Consider the following 17,197-nt stretch of genomic DNA (forward strand, 5'->3'; position numbering starts at 1 on the left):
AAGCAAAGGAGAGTACAATGTATTGACTGACAGTATACCGTAGTTTTGCTGATAGTGAAGATCCTTTGGGTGCACCAGAGATGTATTTTATCATCTACAGGGACAATCACTCTGTCCTTTTTTTAATCAGTTGAGCTTGTAGGACCTGTTAAGTCATGCAGAAGAAACACAGGAAAATATCCTTCACTTGTGCAGAAATTATTGCATAGCCCCGCTTTCTTGACTGGAGGAACTTTTCAGTATGAACCTGGGGATTCATGTCATGGAAATTAGGCCTTGTCAGTAGTCAAATTTGAATTTATGAAGGACCACATGAATAACAGATGAAAAAGCTGTACTGATTGTCCCACCTGTTGCACCTTTTTATTGAGTTTAAAGGCATGCCAGGAGCGCTGATGGCCACTTTACAGAATGGTTGCTTGGCAGAATTTTTGGCATACCCCCCTTGGGTTTTTCTTGTAAGACAGACACACTTAGGAACTGTCATTTTAGATGTGTGCTTTACAGTCTACACAAATACCTGAAAAACAGCTAACAGCATGCGTTTCCCCCTGAAGAATTTAATCGGAAGTCTTTGCAACTTTTTGTTGTGGTCTGTTTGATACATATCCTTTTATTGGGAGTCTATTACTGCAATTCAAAGGAGTTTTGCTTAATTTTAGCCAATAACAGTTTCATGCTTTGATTGAGGCAGGTTTCCTAGAATAAATAGCTGTATGAACTAACCTCCCATACTAGGTACTGCAGTATGCCTATTATCAGCCAGGCTTTTCCACAACAAGGAGGCTCTATATGGCTGGCAGAGTAGGTTGATGATTTGTAGTTAACAACATCCAACACTTTGAATGTTGTTCATCTGTTGTCTAGGTAATAATATTTCAATAGTCCCTCAGGGGGCTAAATAGCAGTTTTGCAATAGTGACTTTAAAGTAAGGTTTGGGGTTCATGGAGCATTGAGCTGCAGATGAAGCAATACATGCACACACATGCAGTTTTATAAAAATTAAACATGCAATTAAAAGTTCAACAAATTCTGCTGCTCTCTATATACTTTCTGCACTTCAAGAGCCAAAAGCTCTCATAAGTAACATGAATTATAGTATTTAAGCACACATCTTTCAAGACAATTTTCTGAAATTGTGTGAGGGACCAGTCCAAAACAGTAGGCTCTATAATGGTTACTGTTACCTGTACTATAAATCATTCTGTGTGACATCTCATTTACTCTACTATGCATGCTGTACTGGTTGTTTCATATCTCACAATATTTGACAAATTGTTATTATTTATTATTATACCATGCAGTATAGATTTTCAAATATAAAATGTACCAAGTTAATATGTTGTGTTACATGTTGGGCCATATAATTGTTACGGGTATAGCTGGTAATACTTTCTACAGTAAATACCTAATCTGTTCAATCTCCTACGTATTCAACAAATATCCAGTGTAACATGACGTCAGCCTAATGTATCCCTTCCTTTTTAAAGAGGTTTCTTAGCCTGCAGTGCACAGTATCAGGTCTAGAGGCAGAAAGACGGACCACACTCTTTACCTAGTGCAGAAAGACAGGCCAATATAAAACTGTACTGCATTATTTTGACTAGGGTTAGGGTAAGGGTTAAGGTTAGGGTTAGGCTGATTTAAATCTTAAGCTCAGTATGTCACTGAAAAGCCTGTCATTTTCTTTCTTCTCCTGTGCCCAGTATCAAATTGTTAAAATGCAGACAAAGCTTTAACAGTTTTTAAAATGCAAGCATTCTGTTTTGTTATTGTATTTCCCATGTGGTTATCAGTAGCTGCAGGATACAATGGGGACACCCTGGTTCAATAAGTATTATGAATGAGCTCAATAAACGATCCATTAAAAAAAAAAAAAAATCTTTACTCTCTGACAGTTCTATGAATGCTAACAGTGTACTATTCTGTTTCTGCCTGCAGTTTTGAAGAGACATGTGAATTCAGAACAGCTCCAGAGCCCTGGAGGCCCATACATGAAGAGGACTTTCACAGTAGGTCCACTGTTTCAGTCCAGCACAGAGACAAAGGCTGCTTGAACACTGTCTGACACAAATCACTGTACATCCTCTAAACATAGCTAACAAAGTAGGGCTCATCTTATGGCAGTGTAGATGTGTGTGGAATGACCATTAGTTATAATTTACATGGTTTGCAAGGGTCATTGGTTTCAGGTCACATGAGTTACAGTCCTTAATGAGGTGTTGTCATTTTTTAATAAACACCACACACAGTATTTGTAACAAAGGCCTTATTTTTAATGATGTTCATTCTCATCTAACCCAAGCTGGTTAGGAAGGTAATGTACATTTGTGAGAAACTCACCCTGCTTTTTCAGCCTTTTCTGCACTTTTTCGATACATGAATTTGGTATACAGTTCAACTTCAAAAACTGGATGCATAGCAAGACCGAAAACTACTGCAAGTGCCTAGCTTGTGTGCTTTAAAAGCACAACACTGCAAGTTATGGACCTTTTGTAGGCAGCAACACTTAAATGAATGAATGCAAAAATTGTATTTAAAAATAAGGTATTTTTCATTCGGTTCAGGTAGTGATCCAGTTCACTGACAATCCGGTTAATCGACTTCTGGATAGCCAACTCTGTACTGTGCTTGGCTATCGTTTACAACACATAAACTTTTTTATTTAAGTAAAATGTGATTTCATATTGATCTGTGTCTGTTGACATTGAGCTTTTAAAATAAGGGAGACTGCTCAGTGAGTACGGAACGTGGTATAGGGCACCATTCATTGAACCGTTATTCTTTTACACTGCACATATGTGGTGGACCAATGTAATAACACTCAATAACATTTAATTCACTAAACTATCTTCTATTTTACATGGACACACCATTATATAAGCACAAGTTATCAATCAATTAGAATTTCTAAAGAATGGAAACTGAACACTCACCTTTGACTATTTTCATGACTTTAGTCTTGCAGATTTTTTCTGTACAATCTGGGAACATGTCCACTACACATTTGCTGGGTCCTCAACCCTCTCAATATGAAGGGGATTGCCGTAACCACAGATCGCACATTAGATATCAGCACGTTTTAGTAACTGAAATGTTAGCAAGGACAAAAATGAAAGGTTTTGCTAAGAGTTTTGTCCCAGGAATTGTCTGGGAGAAGTTAAAAAAAGGGATAGTCATGGCAAATAAGGTAGAGTTGACAGGTCTGTTGACCCCCTATGTACCACAGGAGAAATAAATAGCTTGCCCTTTTTAGGATCCTGCTGGTTTTAACTTTTTTGGTAAATACTAGTTAACGCATGTTGAGAATGCGCTGTTCTGTGTATAGATATTGATTACATTCTGCCCAGTCATGATGAAAACATGGTTGTTGTTTTCAGATTGTTGGTGACGCAGTGGGCTGGGGGTTTGTGGTGCGAGGCAGTAAACCATGTCACATCCAGGCAGTCGACCCCAGCGGTCCTGCGGCTGCTGCTGGAATGAAGGTATGCTTCTTCCCCTGCCCATTACAGACACCACTTACACCTTAAAGGACACAGAGCTACATTTGCCATTTATAAAGTTGTTTTATCCCTCACTTCCAGTTTATGTCTTCATTTATTCCAAATGTGTTCTCTTGCTTTGATATTTAGATTTAAAAATGCACTTGTCTTTCTGCCTGTGCTTTCAGCTGAGGAAGGCATTAGCCAAATCTTCTTTCGAACTGACTGAATAGCTTCTTACAGTTTTAAGCTGCATTCATGTGTAGAGCTGTTTTTTGTTTTTTTTTAATGCGGTTCTTTTTAAGCACGTAGGCCTTCTTAATTTATATAAACACAATAACCACAACAAGACTCAAAATAAGCTAAGGCTGTATCTGCTTACTTAGAAGTAAGCTGAAATCCGAGAAACAGACCAGCACATACAAATGGCAATTTTGGTGCATAGAATTTTTAATTGTGGGTTTTATAGTAGTAGTTTAATTTTAATTCAGTTGTGTCTGAATACTGTGAAAACATTGCCTTGGATGGAGAAGCACTCAGCTAGCATGTGTATGTGTGAAAAGCTGTCTAACTATTAGGGAACATGGCTATCTTAATGCAGGGACCAGAATAATATAGTGTGACTGTAAGTTTGATGTAAAAGCAAATGACAAGTTGACCATTTCTGTGTCATTTCCAGTGAAGCTGCTCCAATCCAGCCCAATTTCTGTCTAAACCCTAAATTGTAAATGCTATAAAGATATTAAGTCCCACAGTTTGGGAAGACAGACAAAGTGGCAATGTGGCTTCCTTTTTAGGATCAGCTTATTGCGTATTACTTTTTTAAATACATCCCAGTTCTTGACAGCAGTGTGGAAAGAATTTTGCTTTGCTAAACCTTTGCAGTCACGGAAAGAACACCAGCAAGCCTATCATTACAATGTCAGTGCAAACTGAAACGCGAGGGCCTGCCTTCCTATACAAAAAGCACTCCCTTGGCTGGGCACTCCGAGAGCTGCAGCTCAACCCAACTTTATATACAGGCAGAATTATTTAGCCATTGTGAAAAAATAACAGTGTCTGTGTTTCACTCATTGCAAAATGATAAACTAGTTATGATATTTCAAGCTAATGAGTAAAGAATACATATAGCCTCTTTCAGGCTCCCTTCTCTACACCTCTCTGCTCTCTGGCTGTTCCCCCTCAGCCTTCAAACAGGCCTGCATCACCCTCATTTTAAAAAAAACCCTCCCTGGATCCCTCATCCCTCCAGAAGTACCGTCCGGTGTCCCTTCTCCCATTCCTCTCTAAAACCCTTGAGCGAGCGGTACACCGCCAGCTCTCTGCTTCCTGTTAACACATTCTCTGTTTGACCCCGCTCCAATCAGGTTTTCGCCTGGCACAATCAACTGAAACTGCTGTTCTCTCTGTCACTAATTCTCTACTCTCTGCCCATGCCACCTCCCTCTCCTCTCTGCTGACCTGGGACTCTCCAACACTACTCTTGCCTGGTTCTCCTCCTACCTCTCGTTCTCGGTGGGAGCATTAAAGGATACATTAAAGCTCAATAACCCACTCCAGGGATTGCAGTAAAACCTGTTTTTCAGGTTTTATTAATTAGATTTTTTGGTGCTTATTTTTAGCTATTTTCGAGTTTTATGTAAATCATTTTTTCAGGGCTTTCGTTTTTGATATATGAAATGAGTGTTTTTGGTTACTTTCCAAAATGCTTGAGCATTTTTTTTGTGTGTGTCAAAATATGTACAGTAGTAATTCGACAGTACTTGCACACTTAAGTTGTACCTTCTTTCCTTTGCTGTTTTCCACAACGAAATCCCTATGGTCACTGGCACATTCTTCTGAGGTTTTTATGTGTAGGCATTTTTGTACATTTCGCCTCAATTCTATTTTAAGTCCTCTGTATCTTAACTGTAATACAGCTTTACATCCCGCTAACAAGCCTCCATTCCTGATTGTAATCTCTTTTTAAATCTCGCAAGCGGAGTCTCCAATAGAAATGTAGGAATGTGCTGTCACTCAGTAGTTGGGGTGGGTTTAAAATATTCAGAACTAATACAAGTCAGGAAGGCGGGACATTGCCTAGCAGCACAGGGAAATTTGTTTATTATTATTTTTGTAGTAGGTTTTATTGTTTTTATGTGAAAGGGGTAAAGTCAACGTGAATAGATTAACCATTTCCACAGTTTTTACAGTGTTTTCCGGTTTTTATTGGCTAACACGTGTCTTACTATGCACCCTGTCGTGGGTTATTGCTTACATAGATGTGTGTGTGTATATATATATATATATATATATATATATATATATATATATATATATATATATATATATATACACACACACACACACACACACACACACACACACACACAGGATCTCCAAGACATGTGCTTACAAATACTATATAACAGATCCTTTGAGAAACCTCATATAAGGGTGAATACAGGGGACATTTTCTGCTTGCACACCTCAAAGGAGCTTCAGTTGTTTGTGAGAGGAAAAACAGGCGTGTTATAACCACTATATCACCTTCTCTCTAACAAGGTAAATATTACAGGAAACGATATCCTTGGCAATGTACCATGGACCATTACAGTAACTGCATTTCAGCATATAGTAGCAAGTGATTAGATTCCAGGAAAAAAAAAGCAGTTTAGCCCTAAAAGAGAAATAGCTTAAATGTAATTTCCAATGACTTCTTTACTTTTCCCTATTTGGTGGTGTTTGGAATAATTGTGAGTGCATCTGGGTTCTGCTGCTTGGGTTTTGAGTTATTATTGTTTTTCTCTAGTTTCTAGACTGCTAATAGGAGTCTGTAAAAAACTATTCATCTTCATCTACACTTGAAACTATTCATCTTCACTTCTTTAATATGGAAAGCGTTGTTAAAGTAGCTGAACCACGTTACTGTGAAGAATAGTTAGCTGTTTGGTACTGTAAGTTGACTGTAAAATGGATGTAACCAAATATGCATCAGTGTTTGAAAAGTGGAATGATTGTGGGTGCTCAACTAATCAAAGCATATATACCACCAGAAAAAAAGTTTAAAGTTATTTAATAGTTTTAATTTCAAAGCCACTAATGAACTAAATTTGCTCCTTCCAGATATTTCAATACACCTTGCCTCGCCCGTGTACTACATCGAGGGATCATTCAGTATGAAAGAACAGAGAGAGTCTGAAAACAATGGAGTGCTGGGAGTTTGAATTCTTGTCAAACTCCCAGAAGGAACCCTCAGAGGCTCCTCAGGAACTAAATGCTTTCTTTCCCTCAACAGCTCTCATGTTTTCAGTGTCTCTGCTTTCATTTAATGTGACCTCTTGAAGTGGCGTGTGGGGACACGGTGGAAATGGCCGAACTGAAATATCTTGAAAGCATTTATATAATATGAGGCGTTCAAAAAGATGTTAATTCAGATTAGGTATGAGGTAATGGAATTACTGTGTTAGCTCTAGTGCTTTTTTGATTGGCTTACTACATCCTTCTAATATGGATGTAAAGAAACCACTTCAAATGTTTTTTTAACTGTTACACAACAGTAAACTGTTGTTAAGTCTCAATTTTTTAAAAGGAACTGCTGAGCTAGATATTGTATATTGCACAACTGTGCAAAGGGCCAAACATGAGTACTGAAAGATAAATGTTCAGGACAAACTTGTTGAACATTTTCACAGGCTTGCCAGCTACTGTTTTTAGCAATAGTTATTTATTTGCATTGTGGGGGGGGGATGACTTAACTGTGTTATTTGGTTTAATTGATATTTTAACATATGGTTGGAAATGAGCACAGCAATACAGAACAGTCCAGAAAAAGCTGGGTTATTAAAAATGCCTTGAGTTAAACTGGGAACAATTATCTGTGTAATTCAACTCTAACCTTATGTACTATTGCATTTGAGAACAATATTTTGTAAATTGCTGTTACTGTGATTGAATCCATTTCATATTGCATATAAAGGAAGGACTGGTTGTTTTTATTTATTATTTTTCATTTGGTGTTTGTTTTTTATGTACTATTTAACAATATGTTTAAGTAATTGATACCATGGTTTAGCATTCGTTAAAGGGCAGGGTGACATTTCAACAGAGGTAACATAGTGTGGGCAGTGAGGACTGCTTATTTACTGTACCAGCAGTGATGAGCATTTATCACCCTGTTCAATTAGCTTATCAGCTCTGTCCTTTTGGACACACTGTGCAAACAAAAATAAGCTTCATCTCGAAATGGTGGTTTCATGGTATTGTCCCATTCCATTTTGATATGGATTCTATATAAGTCTGAAAGGGAAAGGAGTTCCATACTTATGGGATATGCCTAGGTGGGTATTCACTGAGCATTTTATATCAGAGCTGCCGAAAGGCCCCTCCCTGGGATGACATCCTCAGTCCCGCCTACCGAGGGATTAAACAGTCAACCCACGGACGCCATTTTCTTGTTTGCCTGTCACTTACGGTAAAGTAAGACTTCTGTGTTATTGAACTGAGTGTGTTTTTGAAAGAGTCTTTCCGAGTCGACTGCAGTTCTCCTGCATTCGTTCTGAAAGCTGGCTTACCGCTTTCGTGGAATCAGCGGCTCTAACTTTAGCTTCTTTCTGCTCCTTTCCTCACAACCTGCCTCACTTGCGTTGCAGGCCGTCTGTTTACACTGTCTGTTGTATGTGTGTGACTGCCTGTGCATTATTGATTTGAAGGAGTGTGTGTGTGTGTTGTCTTTTCAGCCTACACACTTGAGAACGCAGTTCCTCCGCCAGGGCTAGGTTTTGCTGTACCCCCGCCTTTGAGTGATTCCGCCAGCTGCCGTGCGCACATACTGTGTACTGTTGTTGTTGTGTGTCCAGCTGTGTGTTGACCCTGTCTCACAACCCCACTTTACCTGTGTTGTGGTGTGAACCGCGGTGTGTCAGGCCTTCAAAAAAAAAAAAAAAAAGTGTGTTCTCCGCCCTCTTGTTTTTCAACTTGCCCCCTGCGGCTTTTGCCTGTGTGTGACCCTGATGTATGCTGCGCGCTGTTAGATGTGCCGATATCCACGGGGCATACCTTTGGGCCAGCAGTGGAGGAGATTCTACAGTGCTCCCACCGAGAACATGAAGTATCTCAGCAAGTGGCCGCGCTACTCCCTCCCATGCTTCAGCACAGAGCAGGTTGAGCCGTTGGCAACCTCCCCAGGCATGCATTATTACCCGAACGGTCCTGGTCCTCACGGCTCTGCAGGGTGACCTGAGGCACCTCCTGCAGGCAACCGGGCCGTCCCGCAAGGCAGGGGGAACGCAGGGTGTGGTGTGTCCACGCAAAAGAGTTCTAGGAGACAGTTCCAGGGCTGTTGCCCTAGGCAGCCACCTCAGTGTGCTCCGCCCCAACCTCAGCAGCCCCAGCAGTGGACCTTAAGGCTTGCTGACTCAGACCCATCCCTTCACGTCACACCAGCTGCAATATTGGCCCACTTGCACCTCGGACACCTGGGCGCTCGCCACTGTGTACACCAGTTACACGCTTCAATTTCACATGGGGCCTTCTCCCTTTCGAGGGGTCACGAATACTGGTTTTCGACCCTGTGCCAGCTCTTACAAGGCCAGCCCTGGCAGATCCCGCTTCGCCTGGATGTCCTCAGTCAGGCAAAGGTAATCTCTGGTATCCAGAACCAGGCAGATTCCCATTATGGGTCTGGCCCCTGCACGCGATCGCTGGTCAGCCCTAGGGCTATCTGGCGTGGTTGTGGGTGCATTGCAGAAAGCAAGGGCAGGCTCCACTAGATCATTATTCACCTATAAATGGAAATATTTTCAGAACAAGGGTCAGTTATCTTGTTATCAGTTATCTTGCAGTTTCTGCAAGAACTGCTTGAGGCCGATAGGTCATCTTCTACATTGAAGGTGTTTTTGGCGGCCATTTCTACGTGCCATGCCCTCGTTGATTTTGTAGCTGTTGGTGCGCATTTCTTGGCAACACATTTCCTCCAGAGTGCTCGGCAATTACGCCCTACCCGAATGGACCCTTGATATTGTACTAGAGGCTCCATTAGCTGTGCTCCGGGTCTTCTATTTAACATAATGTTGGCGCGCAAGCTTTCAACAGCAGTTGAGTACAGTACTTTAGTAGAGAGCGGGAAGTGAAAGATTTCTTTTTATTTGATCAGATATGTCAAAGCAAGTGCCTTTGGATCGTTTTTTTTCGGAATAGTAAAAGTTTAGGGAAACAGAAGTGTAGAAAGGGTTGGAAAAGACAAGGAAATGCTTGGCCTTCAACAGAAAATACGATGGCAGATATATAAAGTATGGGTTTATTCCAAGTGTGTCTAAAAAATGCACAAAACCTGTGTGTTGTGTGTGTTGTGGTTCTGAACAACAAAACTATGAAACCTTCAAAAATTATTCATCACCTGGAAACCAAACACCTGAACTTAATAGAAAAGCCAGTCGAATTTTTCCAATGGAAGCGAGATGAAGAACAAATCTGAACAGGTCCTTAAGCGGTCCACAATAGTTTAGGAAGACAGCAGGCCGGTCCCTGGCATCAAATAGGTTGAGAAAAAATATATGTGATCTAAATATTGAAATCCAGGATTTCTCAGTGTTTCTCTGCTCTCATTTTGGCATTAGAAAATATTTATAGTTCACTTTTTTTTTTTTACAAATGTACAGTGGGGTCATATTTGCACCCTACAACCTCATATAACCCCATGCTAATGATGTCACTTGCACATTTTAGAAGTCCACTAAAGGGTACCTCTAGCCCAACTCTAATTTCATACAGTATTAGTACGGGACAAGATAGTAATGGGTGTAGGCATATATGTGATGCTGTGTTGCAGTTATCTTGCTGTGAAATTATTCATTTATCACTGACTAGTTGTAAACTGTTTTCAGACAAGATAAAGAATAAGGGTAACACTCTCATTTGTTGCATTATGATGGGAACAGTAATCAGATGATCCTCACCATGGAAACAAAGTACTGGATGATATTCACAGACTTGTTCAGCAAAGTAGTACCCTGATGTACCTGGAATAGCTGTAAACTAGGCACTGATCAAATTAATTTGTGCATGCTTATCAAAGTCTTCTCTCCAAAGTGCAGTTTTCGTCAAAGTGTGTCCTTGCTTTGTAACGTTGTTGTAAAACGGTTGCTTTTGTGTTAATAACTTGATAAAAGATGATTTTGTCTCCTCAAATGTTGAAAATCTACATTTCAAGTGAGATGTTTATTTTGCCATATAAAATGTGATAAACAGGCATTATTTGTAGGGGTAATTTGAAAATAGTCCCCATTAATAATATATTTTATATTGTTTTCTATATAATATATTTGAATGTGTACACACTTTTGTAAATTTTGAGAGAATTCAGTAGGAGAGAATCTTGGTAAGAGGCTTTGTGTTATATACAAGTCGCACAATATAAATAGGGTATAGCATTCTGTATAGTATGCTGTGGTGTTTTTACTGAAGAAAGTGTGCAGGTACTAAGGTGTGCATTATGCAAGAAGTGCACATGAAAAAGAGGTGAACATTATACAAGGGCTGTAAGCCAATGCTTCTTTTAAATATGGACCCTGATTTAAAGTGGATTTGAGAAAACTAATTCACTTTTATCAATTTCAAAGGTTTAAATCTGAGCCTAAATTGTATGTCCCTTATTATTTCTAGAACTGTTGCCAAGAAAATCAGGCCCATGCTGCGTGCTATTTAAAAAAAAAAAAAAAAGTTAATATATATATATATATATATATATAAATATATATATATATATATATATATATATATAATATAATATATATAATTTCTCTTAATACTTGTTTCTTGGAACAAAAACAACAGTGTAATTCAGACATCATTGTTATTTATGGCCACTGGATTAAAGTTTAACCAAAAGAGCTAGCAGCAGTTGTTGGCAGAATGTTACTTCACACCCCCACACATTCAGCCAGATAAACTTTACTGTGTTAATAGAAGCACAGCCTTCTGTAGCCTTCAAACTATCTATGTCTACAGACTAGGCCAGCCCTTTTCTTTGCTTCACTAATTTTGCACACAGTCCAGAAAGTTCCTACTTTAACTGCTGCGTTGACATGTTGACTGGTTTTTTTTTTTTTTTTTTTTTTTTTTTTTTTTTTTTTTTAACATACATTTGTCTGATGTTCCACAAACAGCTAAGTATAATACTTTGTATGGCTGGATCATTATTTAATACAGAATACAACAGCTGTGTCCTGCTGGAATGTTCAGCCCCGTGATCAACAAAATTTTGCAGCAAGATAGAATTAGAACACTATATGCAAGACTTGATGGAGGGTTTTTAAAGCAGGAGTGGAATCCATTTTCTTTAAACGTCAACCTGGAGCTATACCTGCTGCAAATAAATACTAACAGATATATGCATCTGGTGAAAAAGAAAATTTGTGATAATGTTATACAAACAAGGTAGCATCTCTATGCAGATTGTTTCTTTCTGTAACATACTGTAAACATGTACAGCTATGGCCAAATGTTTTGCATCACCTAGAATTTTAGGATTGAGACATAACACTGTGTAACAAATTTTTTTTGTTTGTTCCTGGGTAGTAAGTGTTATTTCCTAATTGCTTATACCTCAAAACTATAGAACATTTCTATTATTCCCCACAAACTTTGCTTTTGTGACCAGGACAGTGATATTTCAAAATATCACTATTTCCAATGGGAAAACGGGCAAATGTGTGTCTTTTCATACACATAAAGTCAGAAAAAAACAACATATGAATCCAAATTAACATGTATTTATACTAAAGTAATACAAAGATGACTACAAAAGATTTAGAAGTGAGTAGTTTTTCGAGATTTACAATTATACTGTATTTATGCTACGGTAGTATTGTCTACAAGGTGCTAGAAATTTCAGTGTGATAATGCAGAACCTAATCTAGAAAATGCTGGATTGTAAGTGAACATTCTTAAGAGAGTGTAAAAGGGTTGAGGAGGTACACTTTCTGCATCAACAGAGAAGGGATCTGCGAAGAGGTTAAAAGAGGCTTGCTTGCTACTGAATTGCTCAAATCTGCCGGTAAACACACCATGTAGTTCTTTCAGGACACTTGCATGGTGTTTCCAGTTGCATGTCTCTTCACATGGAAAGGTTTCTTGACATGTTTCAAAGTGTGTCGGCTGCCCTTTCTTGAGCTGGTTTGTGAACAGCTTTAATTTCATTTGAAATACACAGACTGCCTCAAACAAATCACTAATGAGATGCTGACTTCCTTCCCACCACTGCAAATTTAAATCTTCAATTTCAATTATTTGCTTTTGAGAAGTTTCTAGAAATTAAACATTTCCATTGGGGTATGTAAACTTTTGACTACAACTGTAAATATAATGGGGATTGATTTTATTCTTAATACAAGGGGAGTAAAACGCGACTGACGTGTAACTGGGTAACGGCTATCCGACGGCTGACTGTAGAGTGTTTCATGTTAGATTTCGGAATGGCACATTTTTCAAGTACAGTATATGAAAAACTACAAAGCAGTATGTAATTCAATATGTTAATGTAACATTATTCAGCAGATTTCATTCGACTTGAAGCAAAATTTGTTAATTCTATAGGGTGGCGCAAAATATTTGGCCATAGCTGTAGATATGATATATAGAAAACATTATTATAAGAACATATGAATATGCTAATATTGAAAAATGATGGTGTGGACCTAACAACTTCCTGCTACTGATGTGGCAGTTATAAATTAACCACATGATGCCTCTTTCTTTATGTGTTCAAGCCCTAAAGTAATTTCATACATGATTAGTGTACTACAAGGTACAGATTTAAAAATTGTAGACATATACAGTATATCCGTTGTGAATTGATTCACACCAAATGACACATCAATTAAAAATAATAGTTAAACTGTTTTTAAATTTAAAAACAAACATCCAGTGAAATACCATGGTGCCAGTATGTTTAGAAAGAAATTGTCAGGTTGCATTGGAAATCATGCATTGTGTGAAATGTTATTTGACTGTCACTGAATAAGTTGCCTGTCAATCTGGTGTTATTTTGTGAATCAGCAAGGCATGAATAACACGATTTAAAGAACACTGCAAGGTAACAGCATGTGGTGTACATGTGCACACTGAATGACCGACTAAGCTCTATTGAAAAGTAATTAACGTACATTGAAGACATGCTGGATTCTTGCCCATTAGACACCTATCTCTCAGTAGCCACTGTCAGTGGTTAGTAGACCAAACAGGTAGCAGTATTTTTTTTTTCTTTTGCCATAATAGAATAGTGTTGTTATAATTCCCTACTGGTAGAAACAATATGGTGTTGTATGTATTAATCTGTGGGATTTTACCTTCATAGCCATAGGAGGCCCTTGTTCTAAGACTGAATTACAGCACACTTTTTTCAGTGCCTATAATAATTTATAGTAAGTAAGATTTGCTGTAATGGATGACCTACAGTATACCTTTTCATGGAAAGAAAACCCCAGGTGAATTTTTATCTGTAATGCGATATTATGGTTATGGTTTCAAACAAGGCCATGTTTATGTAGTGAGTGCATGAATCAACTCTTCTATTAGGCAATTGCAGTTTGTAATAAAAAATACAATTTCAAGTACCCTTTATAACAGTCTACACCCTCTTTAGAATGTGCCACTCTAATACAACAAATACTGTGCAATTATTAAATAGGGAATGTATTATTATTATTATTATTACTATTATTATTATTACACTATGTAACACAATTTTTGTTCCTGGGTAGTAAGTGTTATTTCCTAATTGCTTATGCCTCAAAAGTATAGAAAATGGCTATTATTCCCCACAAACTTTGCTTTTGTGACCAGGACAGTGATATTTCAAAATATCACTATTTCCAATGAGAAAACGGGCAAATGTGTGTCTTTTCGTTCACATAAAGTCAGAAAAAAAGTATTTACAGTATAATCGTAAATCTCGAAAAACTACTCACTTCTAAATCTTTTGTAGTCATTTTTGTATTACTTTAGTATAAATACATGTTAATTTGGATTCATATGTTTTTTTCTGACTTTATGTGAACGAAAAGACACAAAAGCGCCCGTTTTCTCATTGGAAATAGTGATATTTTGAAATTTACCTGTCCTGGTCACAAAAGCAAAGTTTGTGGGGAATAATAGCCATTTTCTATACTTTTGAGGCATAAGCATTTAGGAAATAACACTTACTACCCAGGAACAAAAATTGTGTTACATAGTGAGATTATTATGGCAATCGCAAAGTCAAGAAGGTTTAATGTACCCAATACAGGTATGGTAACTATTACAAATTATTGATAGTATTAACTTGCAAAAATGTATATTTAACATATCTTTAGGTATTTACACAGTGATATCCTTTATAGTTTCAGCAGAAAACACTTGACAGTGAACAGTGTCCTTTGTGTGTTGACATGTGTAGCCAGACAGTGCAACACAGTTGAAATCGAAGTCATTCTGAAATTCATATTTGGAAATAAATCTTTTGTCAGTTTCTTTTTTTCTTGTAGTGTCTACAGGAAATTATAAACAGTAATTCCTTCCTAATTTGTTAATTTGTAGCTAATCTCAAAACTCAAAACATAGGGCCTTTGAAACGTGTGCGATTTATTTAAATATTTCCATGTTTTATTCCTCATTCACAACTGCCAAGAGTCGGACGTTATTTTGAAATGTAGTGCCAATGTTGATATGCCAGATTTTTTGTAGTCTGGAAGATGTGATTCGACTCACTTGCTAAAAACTATTTGTAAGAGAAATTGAGAAAGAACGGCCTTGCAATCTTAATTTGCTGTGGTTTTTTTCTTACCCTAAAGACCTCTCTATTATTTACTTACTATGCATTTTCTTACCACTTGCTTGTAAGAGCAACACTCCCTTCCTATGCCAAATTGTAGTAATGGCTTTCTGCATGACGTATTAATTATGTTATTAATTATAAGTTTTACATTATGTGTATGTGTGTGTCTTCTATAGTTAAGTTGTTTTTAATCATTGTTTAAATTGTGTGTTGCTTGTAGTCATTTTAATGTGCTTACTAATTCAGTTACTTTAATATGCTTTCATGTTAAGTTTCTATACAATATTGTGTAAGTTTCGAGTTCTTTCATTTCCCTAGGGCAAAACCAGCTGCGTGCAGTTTTGCATAGCCTAACACGACTCAAAGTCACAGATAGCTGTCTGAGCTAAACGCCAAAAGGCAGGAGATTAGCAGAGATAGTGCGAGATGGGGGAAAGGAACTGAAAGACAAGATGGATGTGCTCTGCTAGGTACAATGTTGTAAGCACCCCCTCCCCTTTTCCCCGCAGAGGGAGTGTGCAATGATATAGTGGAAACCCCTATCATTAGACAGAAGTAAGAGAAATGGTAGTGGAGTCAACAATTGTTTACAAAAGTATGAATATCAAATCTTGTAAAGTCTTTTCATCTCTTTCGAATTGACTCCATGAATATCCATGCTTTCTGATACAAACGTATGCACTGAGTTGTAGTGAGGCCTTGACCAAAGGCAGTTTAAATCTAGTGCTTATATGATTGTATTGGAGGTGTACCTTTCTTGTATATAAAGTGTTTTTGAATCAAAAACCATTTGTCAGCTTAATTTTTTCAATGTAAAATATCCATAAAACTGTATTAATTTACAGATGCAGATTTGTTTTTAGATACATAATAGATTAGATGTTGCTGTTGGTCTACACTACATGTGCTGGAGCTCCAATAGTCTAGAATCCTCTAAATACCATTCCTAAAATGTAGTCCAGACATTCTAAAGACATGAAATATAATGGATTAGCTTAAAACAATTCAAGACAGAAAACTAAATAATGTTTATGTTGTGTTTTTAATTATTTTATTAATTTTTTTACATTGTTTTTTTTCCTTTAAGGTCTGTCAGTTTGTTGTTTCTGTGAACGGACTAAATGTTCTTCACCTGGACTATCGAACAGTCAGCAACCTGATTCTGACAGGCCCACGCACCATTGTCATGGAAGTCATGGAGGAAATTGAATGCTGAAACAGGAAGCAATGGAGCTGCACCCTACCTACCAGGACATATCTGAAGAACCAAAGAAACACAGACAACTAAAATGACCATCTCCTCTCAGAAAATCTCAAGCAACTCACACTTCCAAGTTATTTTTTTCTTTGAACAACATTCAACAAGATGATAGTGTGTATCCTATATATAAAGTCTACCATACAGTTTGCCTTCTATATACCACAGATAAGGGAGCCAGGCTTTGTGTGATGCACTGAAGGGCAGGTCATGAATAGGAAGTTTCGAATGAAGATTCAACCAATTATCAGAATCTTTGAACCTTTCTGTTTTTTGTCAGGTTAGAAAAACTTAAACAAGCTGCCATTTTGACCATTTTATAGAGCTGTGTGCAAAGACAGTTACTCACAGCTGCCTTCTGATAAAATAATTTAAATAGGAGATATTTTGTTGTGTACTTTTTTTTGTTGCCCCTTGTAACACAGCACTTATTAAAATTGTAAATAAAAATACAAATTATATGACAGAGGAGTGAAAATACTGTGGCTGTTCTTTCTTATTTGTTCAACGGAACAGATTAAGTTGGTTCTACTTAAGAAGTACATTACTGCTAATTGTTTTAATGGGCAGATGGGTATTTCATATTCTGTGAACTGATTCCCTCCTTTATTCACTCAATTTTCTCTTTGCTGAAGTAGGACAAAGAAGAACACACTGTTCTTTTA

General features: G+C 37.6%; 1 protein-coding gene across 2 annotated transcripts in view; it reads left to right on the top strand.

Moving 5' to 3' along the window:
* The window catches only part of LOC121313289 (DEP domain-containing mTOR-interacting protein-like), a 68,081-nt gene extending 51,085 nt beyond the window's left edge, over positions 1–16,996 (top strand). For both annotated transcript variants that reach the window (XM_041245668.1, XM_041245669.1), the window contains exons 8-10: positions 1,943–2,013; positions 3,382–3,486; positions 16,362–16,996. In XM_041245668.1, the coding sequence (XP_041101602.1) occupies positions 1,943–2,013; positions 3,382–3,486; positions 16,362–16,490 (305 nt within the window). In that variant the 3' untranslated portion in view covers positions 16,491–16,996. The remainder of the gene's footprint in view (positions 1–1,942; positions 2,014–3,381; positions 3,487–16,361) is intronic.
* The last annotated feature ends 201 nt before the right edge of the window (positions 16,997–17,197 follow it).

Source organism: Polyodon spathula, chromosome 3 (genome assembly GCF_017654505.1).
Source record: "Polyodon spathula isolate WHYD16114869_AA chromosome 3, ASM1765450v1, whole genome shotgun sequence".
Lineage (NCBI taxonomy): Eukaryota > Metazoa > Chordata > Actinopteri > Acipenseriformes > Polyodontidae > Polyodon > Polyodon spathula.